At 43.3% G+C, this 22,304-nt stretch overlaps 1 protein-coding gene across 1 annotated transcript in view; it reads left to right on the forward strand.

Annotated features, from left to right (window-relative positions):
* Positions 1-318: 318 nt before the first annotated feature.
* LOC311101889 (cell adhesion molecule DSCAM-like) overlaps positions 319-22,304 on the forward strand; it is a gene marked incomplete at both ends in the record, with an annotated part of 190,179 nt that continues 168,193 nt past the window's right edge. Inside the window, one exon of the mRNA XM_084143124.1 lies at positions 319-361. Within this exon, the coding sequence (XP_083999250.1) occupies positions 319-361 (43 nt within the window). The remainder of the gene's footprint in view (positions 362-22,304) is intronic.

Consider the following 22,304-nt stretch of genomic DNA (forward strand, 5'->3'; position numbering starts at 1 on the left):
TAGAGCTGCGCAGTCGGATCACAGCTTTAACCAAGACAATCAGAGAGGCACATACTATATCCTCCAAGCGCAAAGAGGGGTCGGAAAAGGGGAGAGGAAGAGTAGGCTACGAGAGCACCAGGGAGGGAGTTATAGAGAAAAAAGGAGGAGACGGTGAAGACATAACTATCATCAGAGAGTTGGACTGGTTACTACAAGCTAGTAGTAAATGTTTAACATTAAACCTGCCACACAGAACATAATTATAGGAAAGCAGCGGTCAAAGTGTGTGGAGGAAGACGAGAAAGCATAGCTTTGGGGGATTGAACGGAGCGGGGCATGTGGATATTGGCTGTTATCTTTTTCCAGAGCATCTTAAATGGTAAGTTTAATTTGCTCATTTGAATGTTAATTAGTTATGTCAGTAATTCAGTGAGGAATGCAAAGTAGATGAGGGGTTGGAGGTCACCTGTGTTATACATGATAACATTTTATGGTTGCCAACAGTGCTAGGGAGAGAGGAACGGGAGTGATATGCGCTTTAATCCATTTTACCTATAAGCCACATCATTGGTCAGTATTTGATAGAATCACATATTATGTTTTTAGGCAGTTAGGGGATTTTTTATGATGCCTTCATTCTTCAATTGCATATGTCATTGCTTGCTGAGGAAATACATTGATGTTGCCTTGCCTGAGAGGCTTGATAAAGTAGATGTGACCTTAAGGTTAAAACCTTAATTGTTGTCAGTTACATTTACTACATCAAATGTAATCCATCTTTTCATGCCTGGATGTTTATACTGGTAGGCTATGATTTCAGTCTGTAGTAGCATGGGCCTCAATAATGAGTGACGTATTTTATATACTGGACATTTGGTTGAACCCCCTTCCCCTTCCCCCATCCAAGCTATTTATTTAGAGTTGTATATTTTCAAATTCAATGTAGGGTATTCATAGTCGAAAGGATATTAGAGACATGTAAAAGCTGATCATGTAGCCTATCATTTTATGTGAATTAAATTGATTCATTAAAATCTATCCTTTAGAGATTTATGATATTAGATTAAAATAGTACATTGATTTTGAATACATGCATGCAAGTTTTCATTAAACAATGCAATGCACTTCTAGCCCATTGCACAGGGGTGTAGACAAATGAAGACTTGTAAAGGAACAATAATTGTGTATCAATGAGAGAGAAAAAATGTAAGCCACCAGAACCTGATAATGTTGCAAAAGGGCTTACCAGAAAAGACACCCCTGTAGACACTGCAGAAAAATGTTTTTTATTTTATTTTATTTTTTATTGAGATTACTGCTGGTAAATAGATTTGAAAGAGCTTGCAGGCCATATATCATGTAACAGAAAAAAAAAAATGATATTATAGAATATTTCACACATAATTATTCTGTCTCCTTTCATGTGATCAATTCATATTGATTTGCAACCTCAAAAGATTGAAAAATACCAAGAAATGATATAAAGACAATTTATCGATGCGTTCAGTTAAAAGGTGTGTGTGTGTGTATTTGTGTGTGTGCTTTCATAAATCTGTAAATCTGCAATGTGAAGCTGATCGGTGAGAACAGTACATTTATACAATTTATTACTTACACAGGATCAAATAAACCATTATTTATTGGATATAATCCCTTCCCCAGGAAGGGGGTTATGACAAGGCTGGGTGTGTACGGAAAGGGGGAGCTGGAGACTGAGAAAAACAGGGAGGTTGAAGAAGGGGGTGAAACGGATAGAAAATATATCTTCTTACAAAATGTACATGCTGACAAGATGGGGGCATTGCAGATATTGTAAGTAAACAGGGTAGAACCTCTGGTTGTGGTTATGTCGTAGAGGGTCACTGAATTTACCGCATCAGGCAAAAAGGGGGCATTGGAGGTTTGGGATTAACCCATTGTAGCACATCGAGGGACATTCATTTTATACCAACGCAGATGTGACAAGGTGAACCCAACCCACTTGGCAAGAAAATCAATGGTTAATTTCTAGTTCCTTGTCTCACTCCACTCCCCAAATAAAGCATCTTAAATTATAGATATTTGACCATCATCCCTTTTTCCTTATAATGCAATTCTCAGTCAGCTGCTTATTGACATTCAGGCTTTTCCATCTCTACTCCACATGAAATGTTATCTCCCTCACTCACACTGGCTTCTGTGGAAACTCATAAAAGAACAATAAGCATTCATCATTAATCATTATAATTGTGCTGTGACATTAGATAAACTGTCTGGCCAGCCTGGATCCATATATAGTCTCAGAAGCCTTTATATTGGTAACCTAATATAAGAATAGAATAGAGGGTACATGCAAACATGTATATTTTATTATTTGGGTATGGCTTCACCCATTTGGGAATGGCTTCACCCTTCTGTATTGTTCTATTGTCCTGCATGTTATGCCTTTGTGGACGATGGGTATAGAACGCAATTGGAGCTGTAATCTTGCTTTATTTCGCTGCACTGTATTTCATTATGTGTTCTGTGGATGGTTTTCTGAAGATGGTGATTATCATGATAATGATGAGGTCTTTATTGACTGAGCTGAGCTGACGATGGCAGAATGAATGACCTTGTAGTTACACAGAGAAATTGGTTTCTAGACAATTTTTCCTTTTTGGAGTTAGGTTTGTCTATAAATCCTATTAAATTACTATTCAAAATACTCAATTTGTATTCTAATTCCTAATTCTATAGGTCTATCACATGCTCACTGGCCTGTCTCTATGGAAACCTCCATTATGGGTGTCAGGAAAGTGTGAGTGGGTGACCTGGAAGTGCTTGATAAAGGTCCAGCCACTTCCTGAGCCCTTATTGTGCATATTCTTGCATAATGATAGTTGAGGGAATTATACATGAATTGCACAATAAAAGATACAGCTAAAATATCTCATTTTTGAGGGAACTGGGTCAGTAGATTAGTTTTCTCTGTTGTAATTAGCCCCCAAATACAAAATACTACAGGTATGATATTTTTAAGCATTCTTATCATTTTAATTCTGGCCTATTTAGACATTGTGCTCTCATTAACTCCATTTATCCACATTATCCTAAGATATTATGATTTTATTTTGAACCATTAAAGCACTTTTAAAACATGAATTAATAATGCAACATTTATTTTGTGTACTGTGGGTTACCTTTTATCATTGTTATTCAAATCAAAATGTAATTAAGAGATACAGTAGGCTATAGCTATCTTTAGATGGCTAAGGAAACATGTTTAATTTTGCTCTCTAAAAGATGCCTTAAGGCAAAACCAATCCAAGCTTCAATTCTGTTCGTAAATACATTATGAGGTGAGGCAGTTCACATAGGGCCATTATTCATGGGTTGCACGTTTCGTCACAATATTGTTTTGAACATTCGTTTTAGGACTGATGCCCGACTGAGCGTTCTACTCAATGCATTGTCAATGAGCGCTGATGAAGATTTAATGAAAAGTGCATTACTGTGGCTTGGAAATACAATTACATTTCGAAAGGAGGCAAATAATTAGTAGGAAAACCCTTTGTCAGATTGACCTTAGATGCAGTATAATGTTAGCTAGCTAGCTAAGATTGAGGGGAGACCACCGGTTTTTAGCTAGCTAATGTTAGCATTGCTAGCTATTTTTGACGAACTTTGCTAGTTAATGACAACATTGCCATCTGTCTAAAGTAAATTTTATGACATGTATATCAAGGCAAAGTTGTTTCCTACTAAATATTTGCAATGTATTTCCAGGCCACTGTAGTGTAGTTTAGACAAAAGAGTCATTGGCCTCCGTTCAGAATGACTGGGCTTATCACGACTTTTTGGGCACCACTATGGCAGAGGGTGGCTTGAGAACGTTCATAACAATGGCATGACTCGACGGAGTGACTGAGGTGCAACCTATAGATTCCAGCAGAGTGATTCAGAGACAGACCTGAGCAAAGCCGTTTGAGATGGCCTACATCTATTTTGTCTTCAATAAATAAACATTTACACTAAGGTCAATAGGTCATGCACACTTCTCATGTACACATTTCTATCTCAGTCAACATGCCCGTCTTTCTCATTGTCGAGAGATGACTCATATATACAGTTGAAGTCGGAAGTTTACATACACCATAGCCAAATACATTTAAACTCAGTTTTTCACAATTCCTGACATTTAATCATAGTAAAAATTCCCTGTCAGTTAGGATCACCACTTTATTTTAAGAATGTGAAATGTCAGCATAATAGTAGAAATAATTATTTATTTAAGCTTTTATTTCTTTCATCACATTCCAAGTGGGTCAGAAGTTTACATACACTCAATTAGTATTTGGTAGCATTGCATTTCAATTGTTTAACTTGGGTCAAACGTTTCGGGTAGCCTTCCACAAGCTTCCCACAATAAGTTGGGTGAATTTTGGCCCATTCCTCCTGACAGAGCTGGTGTAACTGAGTCAGGTTTGTAGGCCTCCTTGCTCATACACGCTTTTTCAGTTCTGCCCACACATTTTCTATAGGATTGAGGTCAGGGCTTTGTTATGGCCCCTCCAATACCTTGACTTTGTTGTCCTTAAGCCATTTTGCCACAACTTTGGAAGTATGCTTGGGGTCATTGTCCATTTGGAAGACCCATTTGCGACCAAGCTTAAACTTCCTGACTGATGTCTTGAGATGTTGCTTCAATATATCCACATAATTTTCCTTCCTCATGATGCCATCTATTTTGTGAAGTGCACCAGTCCCTCCTGCAGCAAAGCACCCCCACAGCATGATGCTGCCACCCCCGTGCTTCACGGTTGGGATAGTGTTCTTCGGCTTGCAAGCAGCCCCCTTTTTCCTCCAAACATGATGATGGTCATTATGGCCAAACAGTTCTATTTTTGTTTCATCAGACCAGAGGACATTTCACCAAAAAGTACTATCTTTGTCCCCATGTGCAGTTGCAAACCGTAATCTGGCTTTTTTATGGCAGTTTTGGAGCAGTGGCTTCTTCCTTGCTGAGCGGCCTTTCAGGTTATGTCGATATAGGACTCGTTTTACTGTGGATATAGATACTTTTGTACCTGCTTCCTCCAGCATCTTCACAAGGTCCTTTGCTGTTGTGCTGGGATTGATTTGCACTTTTCGCACCAAAGTACGTTTATCTCTAGGAGACAGAACGCGTCTCCTTCCTGAGCGGTATGACGGCTGCGTGGTCCCATGGTGTTTATACTTGCGTACTATTGTTTGTACAGATGAACGTGGTACCTTCAGGCGTTTGGAAATTGCTCCCAAGGATGAACCAGACGTGTGGAGGTCTCCAATTTTTTTTCTGAGGTCTTGGCTGATTTCTTTTGATGATTTCTGGGATTTTATTTATTTCAGCTCAAGAAACATGGGACCAACACTTTATATGTTGTGTTTATATTTTTTTACAAAATCTTTTTCAGAAAAGATAGTCATCGTAGGGCATCTAAAAAGCTGCCATCACTTAGTCTGCCAAGTTAGCATGACAACACATTAGGAACCTGAGAAGGAAATTGCAATGGAGACTGGGGGCAGCTTGATTTGACTAAACTTGGCTGAGAGGAGGAACCTGTGTTTCAGGGGAGTTAATCTACTGGGGGCAATTAAGACAGCGCACTGATTAGAGATCCATCTGTTCCAGTATAGTGAGGTGCTCCTCTTGTAAGACGTATGCCCTTGAATCCTCCATATCTATTTAAAGATCTTTAAGACTTACCGTCTTTCGGTAGCAGTGGCTTCATGCAGGCAATTGAGGAGGACTTAATGGACACTAGATCTAAATCTAAATCAATATTATTTGTTTAAACCTATTTCCAGTAAGGGAACAGTGTCATTCCATATGATTTCAAACACTTTTTGAACGCACCCCTTTTGATTTTAACGAAACTTTCTATACATATTTGCCCATGGTAGAAGTGGTCAGAAAGGGACCTTTTGGACCTGAATTACAAAACATTTAGGAGATAGATGTGCTCAAAGTTGACCTGTTTTTGATACCCCACCCTACCATGAGACGTCCATGTCTTCGTCACTGGAAAAGATAAACAATTGAGTTTGATATAATTTGAAAGCTTACAAACAGGGTTATCAAACTATTTACACATTTCTTGAAATAAATGTTATCAGCCAAAACATGACACCCACCCTCAAGAGTATGCTGTGTCTCAACCGATAGTGGGTACAACAAAAACATCTCAGATGATGTAAAATAGGGTCTAAGCTACAACATATGCAAAACATTTGGAAATCAGAGTTGACAACAACAACAAATTAGAAAATTGTTTGACAACCCTGTTTGTAAGCTTTGACATGATATCAAACTCAACCGTTTATATTTTCCAGTGATTAAGACATGGATGTCTCATGGTAGGATAGGGTTTGCAAAACAGGTTAACTTTGAGCACATCTATCACCTAAATGTTTTATAATTCAGGTCCACAAAGTTACTTTCTGACCTTCGTCAACTAGGTATCCGAGCAGCACAGTCGACCTAGCTATGAAAACGTGTATAGTAAGGCAATAAAATATAGTCTCACTGTTTGTATTGATAGGTACTGTATCTATCTGCGGAAAGTAAATTAAATGTGAGTTCAGTTCAAACATGATTTCATCACTTGTTTAAGGTAAATTATTCTCTAGAGTAGTTCCCCTTTGAGAAGGTGTTTGCTGGTGAAAAGTATGAGTGGTAGCATTCTTGTTATTCCTGAGGAACGGTTGCTAATGGTAATGTCTGATAATGGAGACCCTGATGTGTAATAATGGATCTCCCAGTTCACACATACTGACTCCATAATGAAGATGCCTACTAAAGATGTTCAGCAACCGTCTTGCAGTCTAATTAGTAATGGGGCATGGGAGACTCACAGTGTTGGTGATATGTTTCACTGAATGTAAAATCTAATTACAAATCAGACTGTGTATCCTTAAGGATTCTGCTGAATCAGAACAATATAATTGCATGAGCACCATGTAAATGGCTTTCACATTAAAATGTTAACTATACCGTTTAGCATCGACGGGGGAAAAAAACTCTCACAGATTTATGTGTTTGATCAACCATGTAGAGAGGTGGTGCATCTGGCAAAGACATGTCATGTTATTTTATGTAATGTTATTTTGAAAGGCTGAGCACCTAGAAAAGTGGCTAAGGCAGTTTTTAGAGAACACCGACAAAATAAATACATACACTAACATTCTACCTACAGTATGTCTAATGCACATACTGTATGTTGGATTAGGACTACTGTGTGTGTGTGTGTGTGTGTGTGTTTGTTTATAGAGCCTAAGTATGATGTAATGTAGCTCATAAGAGCGCAGTGAACAGGACAGATGTTGGAGGTGTGGTTGACGTTGCTAACCATGCTTTGAACTACACACCCATGTGATTTAACTTGATTCATCCCTATATGCCTAGTGCACGTGTTTGCTCTGGTATGCATGGATCACCTTGGTGACTCTCTCACGGTGTGTCCCAGGATCCCTTCGAGCTTGGCATTTTGCTCACATTTCATCTGCTTCCCTTTGTCTTATTGACTACCACTCTTTTACCTCCTCTTAGTGTTTAATATCTTGTACTGTCTCCTATGTCCTTATCACAGCTAAACCTCTCAATCAGGTATTCTGTGAATGCACCAAGTTATGTTTCCTGAGGTATTTTACCATCTGAGTCTTCACAGGCCTTTGATGCATAGTACCAATGGTAAAGTAGGCTGAGGGGTAACAGAGGCAGGACAGAGGCAGGACAGAGGCAGGACAGAGGCAGGACAGAGGCAGGACAGAGGCAGGACAGAGGCAGGACAGGGGAACAGGGTGGATAGACAGTGACGGAAAGACACATGAGTCCAGCTTGGTTTCTCGACACTGCTTTATTTTTAAACCTGGCACAGACCGTAAGATATATGACCAAATTAGTGGCTGCTATTTTTAGCTGTCCATTGTAAAAGTGCTGTAATTTGCTGGGTTTAGGAAAGGTGTGTGTAGGTGTGTGTGTAGGTGGCTGCTGGACCCAGAGGAGTCAGATTGATGCTTCTGCATCATATGATCAATCTGGTGTGAGAGACTGCAATATGCTCAACTATCAATATTTCTGCTAACCCTTTCATACTGTGTGCTGCTGGAAGAGGCCATAGTGGTTTAACGATCAAAGGCTAGGATCACTGTTATGGTTTCACTTTCCTCTACCTTGGTATGTTACATAGTGGGGGGTTTTCTACACTATAAGATGCTAATACCGTTTGTGTTAACAATATGCAAACTTCATATCTGATCTCAGAATACAGAGAAAGAGACACAAACCACAGTATATGAATGAGCGTGCATTCAAATGAATTTGGATCAGTCAACAATTTGATGTTTTGATATGCACAGTTGCAGCTCTAAAAAGAGGTGGTTCATATTTGAAGAATCTGTGTGAGTCCCCAGGAACCAGTAACTTTGTGAATGCTGGTAAATGTCTCATTGGAGTGTTGCTAGCCTGAGCTTTATTATGTGTTGCTTTCCCTCTCTCTCTATCAGCCCTTCCCCAGAAGTGATTATGCTAATTACTGTTTGCTCAGATGATTACATTATAATTTGATTAATCCGGAGTACTAAATGCTCTGAATATATTTGCGTCTGCTTGGCTGGCTGGCTTTACAGAGCTAACGTCCCCTGTCACCCAGCGAACACACAGGAGAAAGGGACAACCCTAGAGGAGAGGGAGGAACATGTATTTTTTGGAGGGATGGAGGGGTGGTGTGTAGTGAGGAAGGGGGACAATTAAGCAAGCAGGGGATTGATGGAGAGAGGAGGGGGCAGGTTGGCTGGGGGATTCTTTAGGGAACACATGCTGTGCTCCTTAGTGTTAAATAAACATGTTTGCTTTACGGATTGGATGTGATTAATGTTTAATACGTCTATAAAGATTGTCAAATAGGTCTGGAGTATTTAAGTGAGTGTGGCACATAACATATTTAAAGGGCCCTGGTTATGGGACAGCTAATAAGATGACAGAAGCCAGCTGTTGTGACATTAGCACTGACACACAACGCCAGCTGTTCATGACTGACTTCTCTTTGACAACAGTGGAATGTGGATCAATGGAAGTAACAACAAGATGTGATCACATCACTTCTGTTGGTTTCTCAGCTGGTGTTACATCACTGTCTAACAATAAATGGGGCGTTAGCAACATATTTTACATTGGCTACATGATTTATGATCACCTGGGCATTTTCAATTGATTCTGTTGACCTTTTCATCTGTTCACCTATTTTAGTTTTCTCTAAAATGTCTACTCTATGCTGTAGTATGTCTACATTTGCCACCACTCTGGAAGATGCTGTTCCCATAGAGAGTATGCAGGTTGGCAGTGACGATTATATACATGACAATATCATTGATGTCCCTGCACCTTACTGTTTGGTGACATAATAAGGAGTGTTGACCAGTACGTACTGTATGTACAGTGCATTCGGAAAGTATTCAGACCCCATCCCTTTTTCCACATTTTGTTATGTTACAGCCTTATTCTAAAATGGATTAAATAACTGTTTTTCCTCAGCAATCTACACACAATACCCCATAATGACAAAGCGAAAACAGGTTTTTATACATTTTTGCAAATTTATTAAAAATACAAAACAGAAATACCTTGTTTACATAAGTATTCTGACCCTTTGCTATGAGACTTGAAATTGAGCTCAGGTGCATCCTGTTTCCATTGATCATCCTTGAGATGTTTCTCCAACTTGATTGGAGTCGACCTGTGGTAAATTCAATTGATTGGACATTATTTGGAAAGGAACACACCTGTCTATATAAGGTCCCACAGTTGACAGTGCATGTCAGAGCAAAAACCAAGCCATGCGGTCGAAGGAATTGTCCATAGAGCACCGAGACAGGATTGTGTCGATGCACAGATCTGGGGAAGTGTACCAAAACAGTTCTGCAGCATTGAAGGTCCCCAAGAACACAGTGGCCTCCATCGTTCTTAAATGGAAGAAGTTTGGAGCCACCAAGACTCTTCCTAGAGCTGGCCGCCGGCCAAACTGAGCAATTGGGGGAGAATGGCCTTGGTCAGAGAGATGACCAAGAATCCCATGGTCACTCTGACAGCGCTCCAGAGCTCCTCTGTGGAGATGGAAGAACCTTCCAGAAGGACAACCATCTCTGTAGCACTCCACCTATCAGGGCTTTATGGTAGAGTGGCCAGACGGGAGCCACTCCTCAGTAAAAGGCACTTGACCGCCTGCTTGGAGTTTGCCAAAAGGCCCTAAAGGACTCTCAGACAATGAGAAACAAGATTCTCTGGTCTGATGAAATCAAGATTGAACTCTTTGGCCTGAATGCCAAGCGTCACGTCTGGAGGAAACCTGGCACCATCCCTATGGTGAAGCATGGTGGTGGCAGTAGGGATGTTTTTCAGCTGCAGGGACTGGGAGACTAGTCAGGATCGAAGGAAAGATGAACGGAGCAAAGTACAGAGAGATCCTTGATGAAAACCTGCTCCAGAGTGCTCAGGACCTCTGACTGGGGCGAAGGTTCACCTTCCAACAGGACAACGACCCTAAGCACACAGCCAAGACATCGCAGGAGTGGCTTCAGGACAAGTCTCTGAGAGTCCTTGAGTGGCCCAGCTAGAGCCCAGACTTGAACCCAATCGAACATCTCTGAAGAGACCTGAAAATAGCTGTGCAGCGACGCTCCCATCCAACCTGAGCTTGAGAGGATCTGCAGAGAAGAATGGGAGAAACTCACCAAATACAGGTGTGCCAAGCTTGTAGTGTCATTTTTACAAGATTTAGGGTGGGACACAGCCAGTTGAATAAGACATTAAATGTGATAGGAAAGCATCCAACAGGAAAGTGTGGTTATTGTCAGGAAACAGAGACCGTGGAGCATGTATTGCTACAGTGTGGGCAGTATCAGAGGGAAAGAGAGAGGATGAGATCTAGTATGAGGGAGAAGGGGATACAGGAAATTAGTTTAAAGAGTATATTGAGTAGAACGTCATTAGATATAGTCTCAAATATTTTGTTATTTTTTAAGAGCAACGGGGCTGGCAGGTAGGATTTAGTTTCTCCCTGTCTCTGGCCCACACTCCAGTACAGTAGGTGGCGGTAATGGACCATAACGTTGGATGCCAACCGCCGATAAACCCCACTGAAGAAGATGATTGTCAGAGTTTGGTTAATTGTTGGAGGAGAACAGGAAATAGTTGAGTTCATGGATGGCAGTAACTGTGTTAAGTTTATCATTAATTCTGCAGAAGAGTAATCAGTCTCCTTCCAGTGTTTGTCTACATAGACGGTCATCCATCCACCATCTAAAGAACCCTCAAACTACACTATCAACAGTGTGTAATAGACTTAATTACTCTTAACGTGGTCCTCTGTAGCTCAACTGGTAGAGCACGGCGCTTGTAACGCCAAGGTAGTGGGTTCGATCCCCGGGACCACCCATACACAAAAATGTATGCACGCATGACTGTAAGTCGCTTTGGATAAAAGCGTCTGCTAAATGGCATATTATTTATTATTATTATAACTCTGTGTGAGGAAGCTAAGCAGGATTGTCTGTCAAAATACTGTTGACCTCATGTCCTCTTCTTGACCTGGGGTGTGTTCAGTTCAGTTTACCGCTGCTTTTTTTAACAGCCTTTGATCCCGTTTGGTGGGTGTGGCGAGGTGTGACCTTATCAATATGTGTGTGACCATTAGAAATCGCAAAACCCGTGCAGCACACCATGCACAATCGCCCTCTGGGCCACCATAAGTTAGTACAGTGCCATTTCCGGTACAAAGGAATCCGACAAAGGATTTAAGAAGGATTCAGCATACTATACTCAAAAGGTTCACCGCTCTTTCATTATTCATACAGTCCAATGTGACTATGTCCTCCTCATCTAAAAGGTTGCCACCCAGCGTTGGTCTACTTGGATGTCATTAAATCAAGATGGTCTAGCATATTGGCATTATCTCTGTAGGTTTAAGCAGTTGTTTAGTGTAGTCTACACACACTGACTCCCCCATGCTCCTCACTCTGCCGCTCACAGGCTTTGTCAAGGGGATTAGCTTCAGTTTGCCATAAATACACCATGTTGTTTTAATTTATGTTAATTTGTTTGTGTCGACACAATATGAAAATGCTGTACTACCACTTTCTTGAGAAATTTGCAAAGAAACCTTAGTATTCCCTTATCAGTGTGGTTTGCAGTTTGAATCAGCCTTGAAAAGTCTGGGCACTGAGGAGGACAATTATTGAGTAATATTAAGAACTTGGTATTCTCATCAGATTAGTTGTAACAACAATTGGTTAAATGACGTAAATGTAAATGTTACTCCCATCTATTTGAATATACAAATAGTTTGCTCGGTTAATGCCTCAAATAAACTCTTTATCCACACTTTAGTGTTCATATTGTGCCACAAAACAGTATTATCTTTACCGTGGTACTTTTTATTCAGCTGTAGTAGCAGCAGAGGGAGCTGCTATAGTTTGGTATATACTGTAATCCCCCATCAGATTCTCTCCCTCCCGTTGGTTCATCAGCAGGATGATTTAGACATCAACGTCTGGAGCGCTGACATTCTCCCTACTGAGATATGCTGCTGCTGCCTCCTTCTCTACTAATGAGACATCCACTCTCACCCGTTTAACACATGAAAATAAAACTAGATCTAGAGAGGTACACCCTGGGGCTCCGCTTTACCATATCCTACTCCTCTGACATCAGATGATGGATCTGTCTTTGCATATCGCCAGTGAGCAGAGCAGAGCAGACAGCGGCCCCTTTCTTCTGTCATGTCCTGGTTAATATTCATGAAAGCAAATTGGGAGACTGTCATTTGGTAAGTTCCTGTACAAGCCCTGTGTGTAGCCCCTGGGCAGAAAGAGGAGAATGCTTACTCACATTGGATAACCCCCCTCATTGCCCCCTACCCCTTTCCTTTTCTTCCCCGTCTCTTGTCTCTGCTCCTGGTCCCAGGCCACCCCCCAGGCACAGCACAGAGGGCTTTAATTACCCAGCGTTCCTGGCCGACAGAGCCTGTCACAGTGCAGCAGATGCCTACCCCGCCTCACCCAGCCCTGTGTGCCCATGCCCTGCCCTGCCCCGTGTGCCCATGCCCACTGACAGCCCCGACGACGGGCCACTGGCTCACCAGATGTGACATGGGTGCCCTATAAAATACTTGGACCCAGCTGATCAGTCCACCCTCCCACTCTCTCTGGATCTCCATATTTTTCTCTCGTTTTCTGCTCTCGATGTCTCTGTCAGATTAGCTCATGATAAAATGATGGGCAAAATATGGAATAGCACCAATGGATGATTACAATTTAAACAGTAAACATCCAAGCAAATGCAGTACATAAACTGTACATGTGGCTGTATTCATTAAAGAGGGAGGCAGTAAGGGGTTAAAGCATGCATACATGTTGTTGGTGTTTGTTCCATCAGCATCGATTGCACGTTGAATTAAATGAAGCGCCTCTATAGTCCTGAAATCACTCTGTAATGGGTGATTACACGTGTCTGTCAGCTGATTAATTCTACTGCCTTTGATTGATCAGCTTAACTCTAAAAGTGTGAATATTCATATTTATATTCATAATCATATTCATGATAACTGTGTTATGTAAACATTGTTTTTTCACACTGCACCTACAGTGGGGGAAAAAAGTATTTAGTCAGCCACCAATTGTGCAAGTTCTCCCACTTAAAAAGATGAGAGAGGCCTGTAATTTTCATCATAGGTACACGTCAACTATGACAGACAAATTGAGAAAAGAAAATCCAGAAAATCACATTGTAGGATTTTTAATGAATTTATTTGCAAATTATGGTGGAAAATAAGTATTTGGTCACCTACAAACAAGCAAGATTTCTGGCTCTCACAGACCTGTAACTTCTTCTTTAAGAGGCTCCTCTGTCCTCCACTCGTTACCTGTATTAATGGCACCTGTTTGAACTTGTTATCAGTATAAAAGACACCTGTCCACAACCTCAAACAGTCACACTCCAAACTCCACTATGGCCAAGACCAAAGAGCTGTCAAAGGACACCAGAAACACAATTGTAGATCTGCACCAGGCTGGGAAGACTGAATCTGCAATAGGTAAGCAGCTTGGTTTGAAGAAATCAACTGTGGGAGCAATTATTAGGAAATGGAAGACATACAAGACCACTGATAATCATCCTCGATCTGGGGCTCCACGCAAGATCTCACCCCGTGGGGTCAAAATGATCACAAGAACGGTGAGCAAAAATCCCAGAACCACACGGGGGGACCTAGTGAATGACCTGCAGAGAGCTGGGACCAAAGTAACAAAGCCTACCATCAGTAACACACTACGCCGCCAGGGACTCAAATCCTGCAGTGCCAGACGTGTCCCCCTGCTTAAGCCAGTACATGTCCAGGCCCGTCTGAAGTTTGCTAGAGTGCATTTGGATGATCCAGAAGAGGATTGGGAGAATGTCAGATGAAACCAAAATAGAACTTTTTGGTAAAAACTCAACTCGTCGTGTTTGGAGGACAAAGAATGCTGAGTTGCATCCAAAGAACACCATACCTACTGTGAAGCATGGGGGTGGAAACATCATGCTTTGGGGCTGTTTTTCTGCAAAGGGACCAGGACGACTGATCCGTGTAAAGGAAAGAATGAATGGGGCCATGTATCGTGAGATTTGGAGTGAAAACCTCCTTCCATCAGCAAGGGCATTGAAGATGAAACTTGGCTGGGTCTTTCAGCATGACAATGATCCCAAACACACCGCCCAGGCAACGAAGGAGTGGCTTCGTAAGAAGCATTTCAAGGTCCTGGAGTGGCCTAGCCAGTCTCCAGATCTCAACCCCATAGAACATCTTTGGAGGGAGTTGAAAGTCTGTGTTGCCCAGCGACAGCCCCAAAACATCACTGCTCTAGAGGAGATCTGCATGGAGGAATGGGCCAAAATACCAGCAACAGTGTGTGAAAACCTTGTGAAGACTTACAGAAAACGTTTGACCTGTGTCATTGCCAACAAAGGGTATATAACAAAGTATTGAGAAACTTTTGTTATTGACCAAATACTTGTTTTCCACCATAATTTGCAAATAAATTCATTAAAAATCCTACAATGTGATTTTCTGGATTTTTTTTCCTCATTTTGTCTGTCATAGTTGTCGTGTACCTATGATGAAAATGACAGGCCTCTCTCATCTTTTTAAGTGGGAGAACTTGCACAATTGGTGGCTGACTAAATACTTTTTTCCCCCACTGTATATGTTAATATGGGGAGCTGTTTTGTGTGCAGATAATAATCATGCTCAGCATTCCATCCGAAAATCACAGTTGGCAGTTGCATAATGGCAGCGTGATTGAGAATTATTTTCATATTAAAATAAGAGAGGAGCCATTTAGTTCTATGGAATATTGATGCTAATTGAAGTAATTTCAATACTGAAGTAAATGTTACTCTCAAGTGGTACTCTTTCAGAATTACTGCTCGATGATGGTTTTCATTACAGATGTTTTCAGATTAGCAGTATTGTTTTGTTTTACCAATCTAGTGCTGATACCACACATTTAATGGAATGATTAAGCTATCATTTTCTGTACATATACATTAGTTATTTCATGCACTGCTCTGCTCAGTTGCTTAGGAATTAAACATGTATTCACAGTAATGGTATACTGAGAATATTCCCAGGTGCATGTAGCTACAGTACAGTAGTTACTAGATACACTATATATACAAAAGTATGTCGACACCCCTTCAAATTTGTGGATTCGGCTATTTCAGCCACACCCGTTGCTGACAGGTGTATAAAATCGAGCACACAGCCATGCAATCTCCATAGACAAACATTGGCAGTAGAAAGGCTTTACTGAAGAGCTCAGTGACTTTCAACGTGGCACCGTCATATGATGCCACCTTTCCAACAAATTTCTGCCCTGCTAGAGCTGCCCCGGTCAACTGTAAGTGATGTTATTGTGAAGTGGAAACATCTTGGAGCAACAACGGCTCAGCCGCAAAGTGGTAGGCCAAACAAGCTCACAGAGCGGGACCACCGAGTGCTGTAGAGCGTAAAAATCGTCTGTCCTCGGTTGCAACACTCATTACCGAGTTCCAAACTGCCTCTGGAAGCAACGTCCACACAATAACTGTTCGTCGGGAGCTTCATGAAATGGGTTTCCATTGCAGAGCAGCCGCACACAAGCCTAAAATCACCATGCGCAATGCCAAGTGTCGGCTGGAGTGGTGTAAACGCGTTCTCTGGAGTGATGAATCACGCTTCACCATCTGGCAGTCCGAATGGACGAATCGGGGTTTGGCGGATGCCAGGAGAACGCTACCTGCCCGAATGCATAGTGCCAACTGTAAAGTTTGGTGGAGGAGGAATAATGGTCTGGGGCTGTTTTTCAAGGTATGGGCTAGGCCCCTTAGTTCCAGTGAAGGGAAATCTTAACGCTACAGCATACAATGACATTCTAGACGATTCTGTGCTTCCAACTTTGTGGCAACAGTTTGGGGAAGGCCCTTTCCTGTTTCAGAATGACAATGCCCCCGTGCACAAAGTGAGGTCAATAGAGTGTACACATCTTTCGTCTTTATGGTTCAGCTCATGAAAAATTATGGCAATTACACATTTCCTCTGCGGTTATTTAGTAAGTGGTTAGGTTTGAGAGGAGTTGTTCGGGCATGAGAAGCATGCTCAATGTTAGGAAGGTGTTCCTAATGTTTTGTACACCCAGTGTAAATTAACAAAGTATTCAAGTAAAATTTAACAGAAGGCTTTTTTGTTTGGGAATTTTATTCGTCTGTCACGACTTCCGCCGAGGCTGCCTCCCCTTCTTGTTCGGGCAGGTTTCGGCGTTCGTCGTCACCAGCTTACTAGCTGCTGCCAATCCATTTATCATCACTCCACTTGTCTTGTCTAATTAATCACACACACCTGGTCCTTATCCCCAATTAGTCATTGTATAAGTGTTCGTTCTGCTTCCTTGTCTGTGTGGGTGATTGTTTGTAGTGAGCGGTGTGTAGCTCGGTTGAGCTACCCTTACCTTGTTGTTGCCAGGGTAGGTATTTCCCCTGTGCCTGAGTTTTGTTGTCGCATGCTTGCGCAACTGTTTATCGACGGAATAAACTCTTTGGATGCATATTACTCTCCTGCGCCTGACTCCTTCTATCACACGCATCACAGAATCACCCACCCGCTATGGAGTCAGCGGGTGTAGAGTGCATGCCTGGAGTCGTGGCACGGGTCCAGGAGCACTCCACGATGCTGGCCAGCTTGGGGGAAACGATGGATTGGGTTCTTCAGGTCATCCGCCTGGAGAGGAGCAGACCCGATCTGTCGAGACCAGCTGGCCAACCGGATCCATCCACCTACACCCCAGCACCAGGAGGGATCCAGATATCCCGACCACGGGCGTTTGAGGGGACAGCGGCACTGTGCCAGGGATTCCTCCTCCAATTGGAGCTTTCCTTCGCCATCAGGCCGGCACCATCGGAGCGGGAGAAGGTGTCCGTCCTCGTTTCCTGCCTCTGTGGGAAAGCCCTTGAGTGGGCCAACACGTTGTGGAACGAAGGAGGAGCCGCGTTGGAGGACTACAGGGAGTTCGCTCGGGTGGGTGGCGATATTTGACCACCCACCCGAGGGTCGAGAGGCGGGTGAGCGACTTGTCCACCTGAGGCAGGGGACGAGGACCGCGCAGGACTTCGCGTTGGAGTTCCGGACGCTGGCAGCGGGGTCCGGGTGAAACGAGCGGGCCCTGATCGACCATTTCCGGTGCCATCAGCCTGCTGGCAGCCAGAGGACGTCCTGGTAGGGGTCTGCCCGTTTCCACCCCGGAAGACTCGGACCTCGAGCCGATGGAGCTGGTTGGAGCTGCCGGCCGAGAGAGCGGAGGAGGACAGCGACAGTGCCACTCTGGTGGCACGAAGGGACAATCCACCACACGTCGTAGTCAACGTTCTTTTGGGCCTGGAGGCGGCAGGCAGGGCACTCACGCATCACCCCAGGTATCGAACACCCACACTCATTCAGAGCCCTCTGCTGCGCACTGTAAAATACTTGTCTCCTTTCCTGAGCACATGGTTGTTCCCCAGTGTGAGGCGCTAGTCGATTCAGGGGCAGCTGGGAACTTTATAGACAGGGCATTCGCACACCGTATAGGCATTCCATTGATTCCCCTATCCATTCCACGCCCCATCAGAGCACTTGATAGTCGACCATTAGGGTCCGGGTTGGTTAAAGAAGTTACTGCACCAGTCACCATGATTACCAAGGAGACATTGTGAGCAGGTTACTTTTTCCATTATTGAGTCTCCTGCTTTCCCTGTGGTATTAGGTATCCCCTGGTTAGCACTCCACAACCCCACCTTCTCATGGCCGCAGAGGGTTCTCACGGGGTGGACGCGAGAGTGTCAGGGTAGGTGTCTAGGTGTTTCCGTTGGTGCAACCACGGTGGAAAGTCCAGACAGTACCTCCACCGTGCGCATTCCCCCTGAATACCTACAGTGGGGAGAACAAGTATGTGATACACTGCCAATTTTGCAGGTTTTCCTACTTACAAAGCATGTAGAGGTCTGTAATTTTTTATCATAGGTACACTTCAACTGTGAGAGACGGAATCTTAAAACAAAAATCCAGAAAATCACATTGTATGATTTTTAAGTAATTAATTTGCATTTTATTGCATGACATAAGTATTTGATACATCAGAAAAGCAGAACTTAATATTTGGTACAGAAACCTTTGTTTGCAATTACAGAGATCATACGTTTCCTGTAGGTCTTGACCAGGTTTGCACACACTGCAGCAGGGATTTTGGCCCACTCCTCCATACAGACCTTCTCCAGATTCTTCAGGTTTCGGGGCTGTCGCTGGGCAATGCGGACTTTCAGCTCCCTCCAAAGATTTTCTATTGGGTTCAGGTCTGGAGACTGGCTAGGCCACTCCAGGACCTTGAGATGCTTCTTACGGAGCCACTCCTTAGTTGCCCTGGCTGTGTGTTTCGGGTCATTGTCATGCTGGAAGACCCAGCCACGACCCATCTTCAATGCTCTTACTGAGGGAAGGAGGTTGTTGGCCAAGATCTCGCGATACATGGCCCCATCCATCCTCCCCTCAATACGGTGCAGTCGTCCTGTCCCCTTTGCAGAAAAGCATCCCCAAAGAATGATGTTTCCACCTCCATGCTTCACGGTTGGGATGGTGTTCTTGGGGTTGTACCCATCCTTCTTCTTCCTCCAAACACGGCGAGTGGAGTTTAGACCAAAAAGCTAAATTTTTGTCTCATCAGACCACATGACCTTCTCCCATTCCTCCTCTGGATCATCCAGATGGTCATTGGCAAACTTCAGACGGGCCTGGACATGCGCTGGCTTGAGCAGGGGGACCTTGCGTGCGCTGCAGGATTTTAATCCATGACGGCGTAGTGTGTTACTAATGGTTTTCTTTGAGACTGTGGTCCCAGCTCTCTTCAGGTCATTGACCAGGTCCTGCCGTGTAGTTCTGGGCTGATCCCTCACCTTCCTCATGATCATTGATGCCCCACAAGGTGAGATCTTGCATGGAGCCCCAGACCGAGGGTGATTGACCGTCATCTTGAACTTCTTCCATTTTCTAATAATTGCGCCAACAGTTGTTGCCTTCTCACCAAGCTGCTTGCCTATTGTCCTGTAGCCCATCCCAGCCTTGTGCAGGTCTACAATTTTATCCCTGATGTCCTTACACAGCTCTCTGGTCTTGGTCATTGTGTAGAGGTTGGAGTCTGTTTCATTGAGTGTGTGGACAGGTGTCTTTTATACAGGTAACGAGTTCAAACAGGTGCAGTTAATACAGGTAATGAGTGGAGAACAGGAGGGCTTCTTAAAGAAAAACTAACAGGTCTGTGAGAGCCGGAATTCTTACTGGTTGGTAGGTGATCAAATACTTATGTCATGCAATAAAATGCAAATGAATTACTTAAAAATCATACAATGTGATTTTCTGGATTTTTGTTTTAGATTCCGTCTCTCACAGTTGAAGTGTACCTATGATAAAAATTACAGAACTCTACATGCTTTGTAAGTAGGAAAACCTGCAAAATCGGCAGTGTATCAAATACTTGTTCTCCCCACTGTAGGTCTGGCGCAAGCGTTCTCTAATATGCAGGCTACTAAATTACCACCTCATCGGGCGGGGGTTTGCGCGATAAACCTCCGGGTAGACGCTGTACCTCCCAGGAGTCATATATACCCCCTGTCACAGGCTGAAACGGTGGTATGGAAACATATGTCACCGAGTCCCTGCGTCAGGGGTACAGTGAGGGGGAAAAAGTATTTGATCCCCTGCTGATTTTGTACGTTTGCCCACTGACAAACAAATGATCAGTCTATAATTTTAATGGTAGGTTTATTTGAACAGTGAGAGACAGAATAACAAATGCATGTCAAAAATGTTCTAAATTGATTTGCATTTTAATGAGGAAAATAAGTATTTGACCCCCTCTCAATCAGAAAGATTTCTGGCTCCCAGGTGTCTTTTTTTACAGGGAACGGGCTGAGATTAGGAGCACACTCTTAAAGGGAGTGCTCCTAATCTCAGCTTGTTACCTGTATAAAAGACACCTGTCCACAGAAGCAATCAATCAATCAGATTCCAAACTCTCCACCATGGCCAAGACCAAAGAGCTCTCCAAGGATGTCAGGGACAAGATTGTAGACCTACACAAGGCTGGAATGGGCTACAAGACCATCGCCAAGCAGCTTGGTGAGAAGGTGACAACAGTTGGTGCGATTATTCGCAAATGGAAGAAACACAAAATAACTGTCAATCTCCCTCGGCCTGGGGCTCCATGCAAGATCTCACCTCATGGAGTTGCAATGATCATGAGAACGGTGAGGAATCAGCCCAGAACTACACGTGAGGATCTTGTCAATGATCTCAAGGCAGCTGGGACCATAGTCACCAAGAAAACAATTGGTAACACACTACGCCGTGAAGGACTGAAATCCTGCAGTGCCCGCAAGGTCTCCCTGCTCAAGAAAGCACATATACAGGGCCGTCTGAAGTTTGACAATGAACATCTGAATGATTCAGAGGAGAACTGGGTGAAAGTGTTGTGGTCAGATGAGACCAAAATCGAGCTCTTTGGCATCAACTCAACTCGCCGTGTTTGGAGGAGGAGGAATGCTGCCTATGACCCCAAGAACACCATCCCCACTGTCAAACATGGAGGTGGAAACATTATGCTTTGGGGGTGTTTTTCTGCTAAGGGGACAGGACAACTTCACCGCATCAAAGGGACAATGGACGGGGCCATGTACCGTCAAATCTTGGGTGAGAACCTCCTTCCCTCAGCCAGGGCATTGAAAATGGGTCGTGGATGGGTATTCCAGCATGACAATGACCCAAAATACACGGCCAAGGCAACAAAGGAGTGGCTCAAGAAGAAGCACATTAAGGTCCTGGAGTGACCTAGCCAGTCTCCAGACCTTAATCCCATAGAAAATCTGTGGAGGGAGCTGAAGGTTTGAGTTGCCAAACATCAGCCTCAAAACCTTAATGACTTGGAGAAGATCTGCAAAGAGGAGTGGAACAAAATCCCTCCTGAGATGTGTGCAAACCTGGTGGCCAACTACAAGAAACGTCTGACCTCTGTGATTGCCAACAAGGGTTTTGCCACCAAGTACTAAGTCATGTTTTGCAGAGGGGTCAAATACTTATTTCCCTCATTTAAAATGCAAATCAATTTATAACATTTTTGACATGCGTTTTTCTGGATTTTGTTGTTGTTATTCTGTCTCTCACTGTTCAAATAAACCTACCATTAAAATTATAGACTGATCATGTCTTTGTCAGTGGGCAAACGTACAAAATCAGCAGGGGATCAAATACTTTTTTCCCTCACTGTATATATGTCCCTCCACTTCACCCGCCTCCTCGAGTTTCTTCTGCGCCCGTGCGTTGATTATCGACCACTGAACAGGGAGACGATAAGATTTAGTTATCCTCTCCCCCTCATTCCTTCAGTGATTGAATCAATGCATGGGGCACGCTTCTTCACCAAATTGGACCTCAGGAGTGCGTACAACCTGGTGCGTATCCGAGAGGGAGATGAGTGGAAAACAGCATTCAGCACAACCTCGGGGCATTATGAATACCTGGTGATGCCCTACGGTTTGATGAATGCTCCATCTGTTTTCCAGTCCTTTGTGAACGAGGTGTTTTGGGACATGCTTGGTCGCGGTGTAGTGGTCTACATCGATGACATCCTGGTGTATTCAGCTGCGCGCGCTGTGCATGTGTCCCTGGTTCGCAAGGTGCTGGCCCGACTGTTGGAAAATGACCTTTATGCTAAGGCAGAGAAGTGTATGTTTT

Source organism: Coregonus lavaretus, assembly GCF_964263955.1.
Source record: "Coregonus lavaretus genome assembly, chromosome: 26".
NCBI classification, from domain to species: Eukaryota; Metazoa; Chordata; class Actinopteri; order Salmoniformes; family Salmonidae; genus Coregonus; species Coregonus lavaretus.